Raw genomic sequence first — 14053 nt, 5'->3', positions numbered from 1 at the left:
CACCGCTGCAATGCTGTCACACATTTTCTAACTCTAGGAGCCCATACCTTGCTATGAGCATTATTCCCCTAACTTGATACCGGTGGCGAAAATTTTGGACCGAGGCTGATTATGATGTCAATCACTGGACTGCATAGTCCAGATTACATTATGTACAAATCGCCGTCATTTAGCGCCATGGAATACGTTCGGCGTTAAACAAATAAACAAACAAATAAACTGTCACGAATGGGTATTTGAAATTCATAAACTATGTATCACATATTATAAATGTTAACATTCCAACGAAACAAATATAATTGCAAAGCATTTTATTTATCAAGTACACAATAATCATCATCTTTTACACATCACAATCACAATTCTTTAATCCTATGGAACCATTTACACAACAGAAGTTACATACTGCTGCAGATACACACATCCAGGAACGCAAGGTCAGACATTCTGTTTTAGGAACGACGCCACATGACGTTATCCGTGACATCTTTAATTTTGCATTGCATATCTAGTGTTTGACATTTCATCCTTCTGATGTGACTAAGTCGGGACCCGTGAAGATCCGGGCTAGAATAGGTCTTCAGCAACCCATGCTTGCCGTAAAAGGCGACTATGCTTGTCGTAAAAGGCGACTAACGGGATCGGGTGGTCAGACTCGCTGACTTGGTTGATGCATATCATTGATCCCAATTGCGTGGATCGATGCTCATGATTTTACAGACCGCCGTAATATAGCTGTAATATTGCTGAGTGCGGCGTTAAACAACCAACCAACCAACCAACAACCAAGTCGGACACCGGTAAATCTCGACAATACCAATCTCGACGTTAGAACCTCAGCAGTGAGAGCAAACGTTACTGTTCAATCGAATAACGCACTACGGATATACCGAACTGATCTATTAGGTAAGCTACACGTCGTGACATCCTGATAGGCTCTTATACAAAACGTTTCTTTACATTCACACACTCATCCATACGTCATAATTTAAATGTCATTCATATAAAAATGCTTATAAGATAAAACTGGCCATTCCTGGCATGGCTCGTGTTGAAAGCGCACTGGGTTCGCATGCTGAGACGGTCTCGTGACTAGGCCTCGATGACGTCAGAGCGGCACATGGAGACCGTGAACTGTAAGGTAAGTGAAGATATGCATGTATACAGGTGGATACAATAAACTGTCTTTACACACAGTTCTAGTGAATATCTATCGTGTATCACTTTGTTTACCCGTTGTCATTAGATGGACACAAGGATACAAATACAACTACAACTAGTACTACACTTATTACTACAACTACTACTACTACTACTACTACTACTACTACTACTACTACCACAACTACGACTTCTGCTGCTACAACTACTACTACTACTACTACTACTACTACTACTACTACTACTATTACTACTAATACCACTAATACTACCACAACTACGACTTCTTCTGCTACAACTACTACTACTACTACTACTACTACTATTACTACTAATACCACTAATACTACCACAACTACGACTTCTTCTGCTACAACTACTACTACTACTACTAATAATAATAATAATACCACTACTAATACCATTACCAATTATACCACTACTACTACTAAAGCCACTACCACTACTACAAGTAATACTACTATGGACATGGACCTATAAGATTTCTACCCTATATACTTTAACAAGGACCTACGATAATCCTACCCTATATACTTTAACATAGATTTCAATATAATGATATTGGGGGTTTTTCTGTCAAGCAATCGGTTGGTCCAGTTGTCTGACAACTGATCATGTGGATCTCCGGAATCCATATCGTGAAATCAAATCAACATCATCTAAAATATATAGTGTTCTGACCCTGAAAACACGTTCTCATGCTATTCATTTTATTTGTGGCATCTAATACAGACGCATGAGTCGTCATGGTTTGTTTGTTTTAAATTGCGAGGCAGTTGCTAATTTATTAGCGCCCTGGAGCTTCCGTCGATTTAGAGTAATTTTACGACGCAGCGCGAACTACCAGGTCATTGTGAAGCGGCCTTAATAGTTATGATGTGGTTTGGAGTGAGTGAGCGAGTGAGTTGGATTTAACGCCGCTTTTTAACAGTATTCCAGTTATATCGCGGCGTGTCAGCCGAATGTGGGAGGAAAGCCCGAGGTGATGCAGGTCTTAGACGTTTACCACTTCGGTGAAACCCACGAGTACGGGTATGGTGCTGACAAATCTAGAAACATAATCGGGGCGAAGCGGGATTCGAACCCACGATCATCGGTTTCTGTCGTGCCCATGGGACGCAACTCTGCACAGCGAATCGCGGCGCCTTAGACGACTGGGCCACCCGTGCCCCTATGTGGTTTAGAAGTCGTTCAGGAGGTCGAAGCGCGAAGAGCGTTTCGTAAAATGTCACCCTGCCTTCTGTATGCTCACCTCGTCAATTTCTCCTGTAAAGTTGTCATAGCCTGTGCCCCGCCCCACCTGCATAGCGCACTGGCTCTTGGCAATGTCACCTGGAAAACAAAGTGATCAATTGAAAAGCTAAGATGGTGGTGATGTCCCATATACAAGAGCTACAGACAAGCTAAGATAGTTGTGTCCCATATACAAGAGCTACAGGGAAGCTAAGATGGCGGTGTTTTCTTTCGCATGTACAAGAGCTACAGACAAGCTAAGATTGTGGTTTTGTCCCATATACAAGAGCTACAGACAAGCTAAGATGGTGGTTGTGTCCCATATACAAGAGCTACAGGGAAGCTAAGATGGCGGTGTTTTCTTTCGCATGTACAAGAGCTACAGACAAGCTAAGATGGCTGTGTCCCATATACAAGAGCTACAGACAAGCTAAGATGGTTGTGTCCCATATACAAGAGCTACAGACAAGCTAAGATGGTTGTGTCCCATATACAAGAGCTACAGACAAGCTAAGATGGTGGTTGTGTCCCATATACAAGAGCTACAGACAAGCTAAGATGGGTGTGTCCCATGTACAAGAGCTACAGATAAGCTAAGATGTGTGTGTCCCATATACAAGAGCTACAGGGAAGCTAAGATGGCTGTGTCCCATATACAAGAGCTACAGGGAAGCTAAGATGGCGGTGTTTTCTTTCGCATGTACAAGAGCTACAGACAAGCTAAGATGGCGGGGTTTTCGCATGTACAAGAGCTACAGACAAGCTAAGATGGCGGGGTTTTCCCATGTACAAGAGCTACAGACAAGCTAAGATGGTGGGGTTTTCGCATGTACAAGAGCTACATACAAGCTAAGATGGCATGGTTTTCGCATGTACAAGAGCTACAGACAATCTAAGATGGCGGGGTTTTCGCATGTACAAGAGCTACAGACAAGCTAAGATGGTGGGGTTTTCGCATGTACAACAGCTACAGACAAGCTAAGATGGCGGGGTTTTCGCATGTACAACAGCTACAGACAAGCTAAGATGGCGGGGTTTTCGCATGTACAAGAGCTACAGACAAGCTAAGATGGCGGGGTTTTCGCATGTACAAGAGCTACAGGTAAGCTAAGGTCTTGTCAGATATTCATTACCTGGACAGGAAATGTTTTTAGTCTCGCTTCCAACCTTGGCCGTCATGTTACCGCCGTACAATGTCAGTCTACAGTTAGTCATAGACCGGCTCCTGTAACCCACGACGGTCTGGAAGAAAAACATATTCCATTACAATCAAAAATCAGTTTCATAGTGGTCAAAACTCCTGACCTAAAGGAAAAATGAGTAAGTTAGTGAGTTGGGTTTAACGCCGCTTTTAACTCTATTCCAGTTATATCACGGCTTGTCAGCTTAATGTGGAAGGAAAGCCCGACGTGATGCAGGTCTAAGACGTTTATCACGAGCACGGATATGGTGCTGACAAACTAAGAAACAATATAAGGTCGAACCGGGATTTCAACCCATTATCAGAGGTTTCTGGCGTGCCCAAGGGACACAACTGTGAACAACAAATTGCATAAAGCAACCTGTAGATAAGATCCAGTACAAGTTAAGGGTGATATAACACAGGTGAGACTCGATAAAAGAGCATCTCGTTCTTCCATATCTATAGTTTGTGTCCCAGACCCCAAAGAATATATTAAAAAAGGAGACCAGTTCAGTCTAGAAAGATTTGGCAAGACTGGTCCTGAAATTAAGGATTGTTCTGGGCTCCATTTGGATTTTGATATTTATATTTTGTAGATACATATTATTAAATAAGATTACTTTTTATCTAGGACTTAATGCCAGTCTACCAGGTCTACAGTACTTCGGGATGAGGAGAACCAGCCATTGACACAGTGAAACCTCGTTCTCCGGACGGGACCCCAGTAAATCGATCAGAGTTAGGTAAATATATAATTCCGGATGAACGAGTCTCGATTGTTGAGAAGTGTCCTGTGTATGTATGTATTCGTCCCTATAGGTAATCGCTATAAAAACTAGGAATCCCGACTAACAGGGTTTCGCTGTAATCTCCTCACATAACAGCCTGGTCTACTCACTTCGTAGGGCAAAGAGAGCGTACATTCCGCCTCATTCTTGTTCCTCAAAATGAATTCCACCGTCGACGATGTCTGAATGATGTAGATGGACCCCTGTCGACCACAGTCGGCATTGCTGACGATAGCCTGTGGTCTGTCGGTGTTTTCGCCCCTCCGCAGAGAGAACGATATGACGAGCGTGCTGCCGATGTCGACGTTAGAGAAACGAGGGATGCGGAGTCCAGAGTCGCGGGAGAAGGAGGCAGCACCGTCATTGATGGTGACGCCTTCGTTCTGGATGAAGGTGTAACGTCCCGAGTAGTCGTTGAGGTCATCGTTGCAAGGGAGGTACACTTCCGGTTGGCACACTGCGGTAGCTGTAATACAATGCACTCTTGAAACTGACCCTCCTGAATCGGGTACTACAGAGGCAATATAGCTCATAAAGATTTCAAATTATAATGTTATAACACTCCGATATTTGTATATAGGTATCTCAGAAACTGGAAACTACGTCATTTGAACATGACGTCATCCTGTTACTTTTTAACAAGGCGATCGCAACTTGCAAACTATAAAAACGAATTAGGTTGGACTTTAAATCAACGCGTGATCGGGTCTCAAATCGCCACTGTGACCTGCAGATTTGAGAAATTTTCAGAATCTGTGAGCAACCATGTGATATATGGGTTAACAAAAAACAACATTTTGACTTCTTATTATTTTTTTAAACTGCAGGAACTTAGCCATACAAAAATAAACTTCACAAGCTTCAATTCATATTTATTACTGAGATCAATGGCATCAAACAAGTCCACATTTTCCGACCTACAGCTGTTTATGTGATGATTGCAGATTTTATATATAATATCTCATCGTTTGAAAGTACACATGTATGCTGAAATTTTTGAAATAGTGTTTTTATTACATAACAAACGAATGAGAAACGCGTAAGAATGTTGACGTCAAACGTCTTTATGACGTCACAGCACAATTGTATCCTGGTACCCATAGCGCCCATTTTCTCCTGGTGGGACACATATATTTTACATAGTGTTTTTATAGATTCACTCACCAGACGCAGATGTGGTTGTGACGGCGGGGACGACAGGGACGTTTGACACGACACATCGACATCCGGCGACATGAAACTCTGTTCCAGTAGGGCATGGTCTCTCCATCCAACCGTGACCACTTACCAACTGTTCGTACACAGCCGTGTTCCCGGCAACCTCCCGACAATCGGGACTAGCTGCTGTTGTTGTGGACTCTGAAACGTGAACGGTTGCCATGAGAACGGCCTCATCACCTGTCTACTTTGATAAGCTATTTGTCGTCATTTTCTGAATGTGACATACGCTACGGTGACTACACCGAAAAATAAATGAAAATTTATCTCCGGTATGCCATGCTATGCTATACTACACAACGCAACGCTACGAACCCATATGCTAGGCTATGCTATTTTACGCTACGCAATGTTACGAAACCATATGCGATGCTATGCTATGCTATGCTATGCTATGCTACACAACGCAACGCTACGAACCCATATGCTAGGCTATGCTATTTTACGCTACGCAATGTTACGAAACCATATGCGATGCTATGCTATGCTATGCTATGCTATGCTACACAACGCAACGCTACGAAACGATATGCTATGCTATGCTATTTTACGCTACGCAATGTTACGAAACTATTTGCTATGCTATGCTATGCTATGCTATGCTATGCTACACAACGCAACGCTACGAAACGATATGTTATGCTATGCTATTTTACGCTACGCAATGTTACGAAACCATTTGCTATGCTATGCTATGCTATACTATGCTACACAACGCAACGCTACGAACCCATATGCTATGCTATGCTATTTTACGCCACGCAGTTTTACGAAACCATATGCTATGCTATGCCATGCTATGCTATGCTATACTATGCTATGCTATGCTATTTTACGCTACGCAATGTTACGAAAGCATATGCGATGCTATGCTATGCTATGCTATGCTATGTTATGCTATGCTATGCTATGCTATGCCATGCTATGCTATCTTCATTAAATTAACCAAAAATTAATTCAAAAGTTAGCTTTAACAAAGATTTATAATACAATAACTCCAAAGAAAATAAACAAGAAATATACACAAAAGCTTTACAATTAAATTCAAAATTCACAAAATGTGTGAACGGTATTATGGACCGTATACTATCAGAAATATGTCCTTCGTGTAAATAGTAACCAGTCCGCTACCTGGGCATGGTTCTGCCCAAGGGACGCAACTCTGCACAGCGAATCGCGGCGCCTTAGACGACTGGGCCACCCGTGCCCCCTCATGACTAAATGACATGATGTATCTATATGCTTCATAGTTGCTTACCAGGAATGGGTACATATGAAGTGTCACAGCGACACAGGGCGGCTTTAAACTCGGTTCCAGCAGGGCATGGCCTGTTCAACCACCCGTGACCATTGACATACAGCTGGTACACTGCCTTGTTGCCGGCAACCTCCCTCTTTCCTTTACAAGCACTAGGGGCGGCTGTTGTTGGTACTGAAACAATGAATGAGTGAGTGAGTGAGTGAGTATGGTTTTACACCGCTTTTAGCAATATTCAAGCAATATATGAACAGTGGAACAAGAAATGGGTTCATACATTGTACCCATGTGGGAATCGAACCCGGGACTTCGGCATGACGAGCTATCGCTTTAACCACTAGACCACCCCATCGCCCCCTGAAACAATTTTCCATATATACGCTGAAGATGTGCCTTGACTTTAGTGCACCCGATGAGGGTGGAATTGTCAACGTTCGACTTAACTGATACTGAAGTAGATCAGCTTTTTCATTCCCTTCTAAACTATCCCTTCATTGTAACGTTCTAGATCCATACTAAAATAAAACGTCAACGCCAGAGAATGATCACTCTCGATTACCTGCCGAAACAGATTCCTTCGAGCGTAAAGGTAAAGTAGTGGTAAAAAGTACCTGACTGAAGCACTGAAAGTCCATGCAGACACCAGGTCTTCGTGAAAAGAGTCAATCTCATTAAAATCAGATCTTAGTTTTCGCTACCGCTAAACAAAGATCTGAGGACATCCCATTACGGGTCAGGTCAGAACGACCTTTCGCGACTTTTGACCGACCAATGAAATGACTCACAAGAAATCGACATTGGCTAATAAGAAGGCAGCTTTCTCGAGCTTTACGACACTAGTTTCAAACTGACGACTACGCTTTGAAACATATTTTGACGTATTCGCGGTTTAAAAATTTAAAACTGATAAGAAGGACATTCTGGAATGGCTTATAGATGCATAGATTGTATGGATATAATCATAAAACCTGTTACTGTCGTTCGGAATACCCCGTGTTAATAAATCGTGATTGCATGATTATACAACACATTACCTGGAGATGGGGAACCGCATGAAACAGCACTAGCATGTTTACAGGTGAGATCGGTCTGGTCCCAGAGCGTCCCGGGGGCACACGGCCTGACGATGGGCTGGGAGCCTTCCTCCCAACACTGAACGTACCTAGAGCAGTCAGAGGGGTAGGGCATATACCCGATACCATTGGCATACAGGCAGCCGTCACACAGGTCCACTGGAACAAAGACCAACGACGCTATTAACCAATAATAAAGCAAAACAATAAAAAAGTATTAAGTTAGTGGAGGATCTGTTGATTTTAAACCACGATTCTCGGTATGGCAAGACTGTGAAACCAGGGTTGCGTGAAATCATTTCAGTAATTTCATGAAAACCCTGTTTTTGACCAGTTTATAAAATCCCTAAAATATTTAGGGAAATATCCTAGCATCGAATCTAGAAAGGTTAAACGATTGTCTTCTCTGGTTAGAACCGTCCACACAGACCAGCTTCCATTTATTATAACGATATAGTTATTCGCGTCATTATATAAAAGCTATCGGTCTTGTCTGTACATTATATCTGTAACGCTGATGCACACATTACTCGGTGAACGTGTTACATCTTACATTAAGGCGTCAAGCGGAAGGATAATAAATCTACCTGGACATCCATCAGAGTTGCAGACTTCTGAATCCTCCTCTTTCGACTCTCCTACACAGTCCGCTCCGCCGTTGCTGGGAGCAGGGTTGGTGCAGGTCCTGTTCCTGGAGATGGTTCTAGATCCTCCTCCACACGACGCTGAACAATCTCCGGTTGTAACCGTCCACTCAGACCAGTTTCCGTCAACTATAGGCGAAGCATTTACAAATTGACTTACATTTAGTATGAGCGCATTGGGGTATTTCAACAGATACATGGCAACCCTATTCCGTTACTTCTGAATATATTTATTGATCAACTTTGTAAAGAGAACATCTGTAAAGCATTTGAATTTGATTAGGTCCATGCTTTTTATATTAGTTTCATACCAGGACATCCAACAGTGTTGCAAGTCTCTGAATAATCTCCGGTTGCGGATCCAACACAGTCCGCTCCGCCGTTGCTGGGAGCAGGGTTGGTGCAGGTCCTGTTCCTGGAGATGGTTCTAGAGCCTCCTCCACACGACGCTGAACAATCTCCGGTTGTAACCGTCCACTCAGTCCAGTTTCCGTCAACTATAGGCGAAGCATTTACAAATTGACTTACATTTAGTATGAGCGCATTGGGGTATTTCAATAGATACATGGCAACCCTATTCCGTTACTTCTGAATATATTTATTGATCAACTTTGTAAAGAGAACATCTGTAAAGCATTTGAATTTGATTAGGTCCATGCTTTTTATATTAGTTTCATACCAGGACATCCAACAGTGTTGCAAGTCTCTGAATAATCTCCGGTTGCGGATCCCACACAGTCCGCTCCGCCGTTGCTGGGAGCAGGGTTGGAGCAGGTCCTGGCCCTGGAGATGGTTCTAGAGCCTCCTCCACACGACGCTGAACAATCTCCGGCTGTAACCGTCCACACAGACCAGCTTCCATTTACTGTAACGATATAGTTATTCACGTCATTATTTAAAAGCTATCGGTCTTGTCTGTACGTTATATCTGTAACGCTGATGCACACATTACTTGGTGAACGTGTTACATCTTACATTAAGGCGTCATGCGGAAGGAAAATAAATCTACCTGGACATCCATCAGAGTTGCAGACTTCAGAATCCTCCTCTTTCGACTCTCCTACACAGTCCTCTCCACCGTTGCTGGGAGCAGGGTTGGTGCAGGTCCTGTTCCTGGAGATGGTTCTAGAGCCTCCTCCACACGACGCTGAACAATCTCCGGTTGTAACCGTCCACTCAGACCAGTTTCCGTCAACTGTAAATGTTTGAAATAACTGGCTTATAACCATATAATTCTACTGTTCGAAATACGCTCAAAATGGAGTGAAAGGTTGATATTGTCGCAATTGTTTGAATGGCAATGTTTTTCAAACTATTTCCGATTTATTTAAAATTTCATTAAAAAGAGGAGATCACCAATACACACCTTTGCACACTCTCTGGACCAGGGCTAAAACATTGTCAAGAAGTTCATCAAAGTCATTCAGCTTCAAGACATTTCCCAGGGAGGAGGCGATACCGTTAAGTTCTGTTGTGTTGATGGAAAATCCGACCCCGACAGCAAACATGTTGAGCCCTGCTTTTCTGGCGTCAGCTGCAGCAGTTTGGGTTGCTGCCGGGTTCTTAGATCGCCCATCGGTGATGACGATGCCGACCTTGGGAACATCAGCACGGCCCTGATTCTGCATCATGTCAGTCATCCTCCGAATACCGAGATGGGTTGCTGTCCCGTCCTTGGGGTGGCCAAACTTGGAGATCTCTGACCTCAGGGCAGCACTATTGCTGCTGAGTGCTGCTGTTTCAGAAACAGTTGAACTGTACACAACAGCTCCAAACATCGTTCCTGTCTCACTCAGGTCGAGAGCATCCGATATCTGTATTACGGCCGTCTTCAGTTTTCGGAAATCGGCATCATCGATACTGTCGGAGCCGTCGACAACGGCAACAACATCAAGCAGGTTCTTGCACCCTTTGATAAAAAATATATAGCAATGAGACGTAACATCCCTTTATATGGGATGCTCTGAAGGCTCCCACCATTCTCATCTCTTAAACCCGTTGTCCCTTAAATTATTCTCGTAAATTGGGTGACGCATGACTCTTTACTATTATCATATAAAACATAAAGTGAACAGTTTCAGCAGCCGATACATCCCTCACGAACATCTGGTGTCATAAAGTGGACACAATTTATGGATAAAAACTTCCTTATTTCACTGTAATGGCGACGTTAAGGTATAGATCTCTTCTTGACAACGGTATAAGGATTTATACCAAAACGTTGCCATTACAGTAAAATAAGGAAATGTTTATCCATAAATTGTGTCTATACTTTGTCATCCGTCAACTCCTAAGAAATGCCTATCAGACAATGCATCTGGTGTCATCACTAATTTTCATTGATTCTTTCATATAATTATCACCGTAATCACATATTTCATAGAGATAGATGGTGACGGCCTGCTTCATGCCAACGATTCTTCCAAATAAAGGGGTTATAAGTAACGTTTTTAGTGGTACAGCACTACGCCCCTTGTTCGATTGTCTCCCATTTGTGATTGATCAGATTCAAATCACTGAGGTGGTTTCCTGTCAGTTCAAAAACAGACAATCAAGAGTCATCTTCCGGGAACTTCAGACAGCTACAATATCGCCAGCATTACACGACATCTTCATCAATGTGTACTCACTTGGTGACATACTTGTACAGGCTCCACCGCCGATGAATAACGCCAGCCACAGCAGAACCACGGGACTCGTCAACTTTATATTACCCATCACTGATAAGGATACAGAACAGAACATGAAGTCCTGACGTTTAAGCCGTGATAATAAATAGTTAACTAGAGTACGGGTATAAGAGAATATGATTTTACGCCGCTTTTGGCATTATCGCTGTTATACCACGACTAGGGAAAGTACAAAACGCTTCACACATTGTACCCATGTTGGGAATCGAACCCGGGCCATCGGCGTGAAGAGTGAACGCTTAACCACTAGGCTACCCAACGCCCCTATTCATGTATGGGCGTTATTAAAAAACAAAACAAAACAAAAAAACGGCAACAACATCATGCAGGTTCTGCCATCCTTTGAAAACAATATATAGAAATAAGACTGGACCTAACATTACTTTAGGGAATGCTTTATATGGGATGCTCTGAAGCCTCCCACCCATTAAAAAGCACTTTTATAGCTGTACACCAAACAAGATCTGTCATGGCAAGATGTTAACAGCAGTTATCTGCCCTTGTTGTGTACATGAACAGGACTGGTTTGATCGTCCGAGAAATTTCTGGATGTGACATTTATTAAAGGCATATATAAGAGGGACAGAGGTCAATTTGAGGCCTTTAAGATCTAACCCGACCAGTTTCTAATTTACTTGTCAAGTGTAGTTTTGATACTTATTTGTAGACATCGTATTCCTGCCACTTTCAACACTATTTAGGATTCACGAACTGAGAAATGCATCTTTCAAGGCATTCAACAGTGGAAAAAGTGAGTGCAATAACATAAACTCTATGGCCTGTTACTTCTTGTGTCACCTATTGTATTGCCTTCTTTATCGTAAACATAAAACTGCGTGATTTAATATTATTTATTGATTATTCATTGATATTAAGTCTTCATTTAATTATTTATTGATTTTGTATTTATTAGGTTTAATGGTTTTTAACGGTACAAACCCGGGTTTTTTCTGAGTTGAAACCACACAGACTCTCATGAAATACGAGTTGGCAACATGCTCCACATCAAAATACAATGCTGAATGAGTATGGGGCCATAATATTGAAGAGCAGGTTCAGATAAATTACTTGATCAAGCAAATTGAAGTCGTTAAAGCATCATTTGGTCAGCATAGTCATGGTCTATAATGTAAATCAATGTACCAGTTAATACTTTGAATAGAACTTCAGCAACCCATGCTTGCCGCAAAATGCGACTATGCTTGTCGTAGGAGGCGACTGACGGGATCGGGTGGTCAGGCTTGCTGACTTGGTTGATCCATGTCATTGCGTGGATCGATGCAAATGTTGTCAATCACTGGATTGTCTGGCCCACACTCGATTATTTACAGACCGCTGTCATATAGCTGGAATATTGCTGAGTGCGGCAAACAACAAACAAACAAACCATATAAATACAATGTATAAATATAAATATAAATATAAATGCAACATCGGGACCAACACGGGATGTGACCCGTGAAGATCCGGGGTAGTATAGGTCTTCAGCAACCCATGCTTGCCGTAAAAGGCGACTATGCTTGTCGTAAGAGGCGACTAACGGGATCGGGTGGTCAGGCTCGCTGACTTGGTTGATGCATGTCATCGATCCCAATTGCGTGGATCGAAGTACATGATGTTAATCACTGGATTGTCTGGTCCAGACTCGATTATTTTCAGACCGCCGTCATATAGCTGGAATATTGCTGAGTGCGGCGTTAAACAAAAAAACAAACAACACGGGATGCAGACACCAGAGTGCAGACCATTGTAAATAATGCCACTGGTCTTCAGCTCAGGTTATAATTGTTTAGGGTACTTCACCTACCTGTGGTGCGTTCTCTTCCAGAAATGTTTCGTTAAGTCTGCAATCTGAAGACTCTCTGTTGGTTTGTGAAGGCGAGAGGGGCATATATATACCAATACACACTCCCACATGCTCATAGAAGTTCTTGGAAGTCATCACAATGATACAATGACGTCATGCTCAGTTCTCATTGGCTGATGCCCCTCTTCCTCGTTTCAGCGTGATATTTTCTTACAGTTATCTCTTACGAAATTACCATACATTATTTTTAAAGGTATTTTCATTTGTTAAAGCTGCTATTTTCAGACTGGAAGCCGGATTGGGAGAGTTGTTGTTTTGTTGAGAAACTACTCAACCAGAATTACCCTGACTAGGAGGAGGAGAAATGGGCGAGGACTTACAAAGGGGAGGGCGAATGTCTTGTTCTCTCTACCCTGTACCCGGATAGGGTGGGGGACGAGGCACTGACAATTGGCAGACGCTGTATCCGGTTTGTCAAAGAACACAATAATGGTCCTGTAAGACAATCCTTGTGGTATAGATCGGTGTCAAGTTAATCCTACTTTGAACATGGGCACCAGACCATGAAGACAATCCACCCGGAGCTCAGTGATAACGTGATTATTTACGACAATAGACGCAATGACAAACAGCCAGCTATTCCTGTGCGACTGGGTTTATCCAGACGGTTAGCTTCTGCTGTTTGGATGACCGGACCTTCGCGTTCCTGTCCAGAAGTATTGTATTCCCCATTAAGGGCAATGGTAACTGTCCGCCGGACAGTCAACTTATCAAATATTCGGCAGGATTCCTTTTTAAAGAAGTCAAAATATAAATTTGCTCTTCTTAATAAGGTACAGTTGAAAAATAATACACTTTTATCTTTGAAATGTTGTACAAAAAAGGACCGAACAACTGCATATTCATATGGCATAATATGATTTGCCTTAAACAGATAAACAAAACAGTTTTAACTTTTACACCCTATTGAATGTGTT

General features: G+C 42.5%; 1 protein-coding gene across 1 annotated transcript; it reads right to left on the bottom strand.

Moving 5' to 3' along the window:
• Positions 1–330: 330 nt before the first annotated feature.
• LOC139467149 (uncharacterized) lies at positions 331–13126 on the bottom strand. Its single transcript, XM_071248872.1, has 14 exons — positions 13077–13126; positions 11210–11299; positions 9946–10488; positions 9589–9774; positions 9259–9444; positions 8891–9076; positions 8523–8708; positions 7897–8094; positions 6863–7036; positions 5551–5745; positions 4497–4852; positions 3549–3657; positions 2435–2514; positions 331–1134 (listed from the first exon to the last, which is right to left on the bottom strand). The coding sequence occupies exons 2-14, from the start codon at positions 11295–11297 to the stop codon at positions 1093–1095; spliced, it is 2529 nt and encodes an 842-aa protein (XP_071104973.1). The 5' UTR covers positions 11298–11299; positions 13077–13126; the 3' UTR covers positions 331–1092.
• Between the last annotated feature and the right edge of the window lie 927 nt (positions 13127–14053).

The sequence above is a fragment of the Haliotis cracherodii genome, unplaced genomic scaffold, assembly GCF_022045235.1.
Source record: "Haliotis cracherodii isolate W230 unplaced genomic scaffold, xgHalCrac1.p SCAF_19, whole genome shotgun sequence".
Lineage (NCBI taxonomy): Eukaryota > Metazoa > Mollusca > Gastropoda > Lepetellida > Haliotidae > Haliotis > Haliotis cracherodii.
The sequence above is the reverse complement of the archived record's forward strand: the minus strand, read 5'-3'. Positions and strand labels throughout refer to the sequence as shown.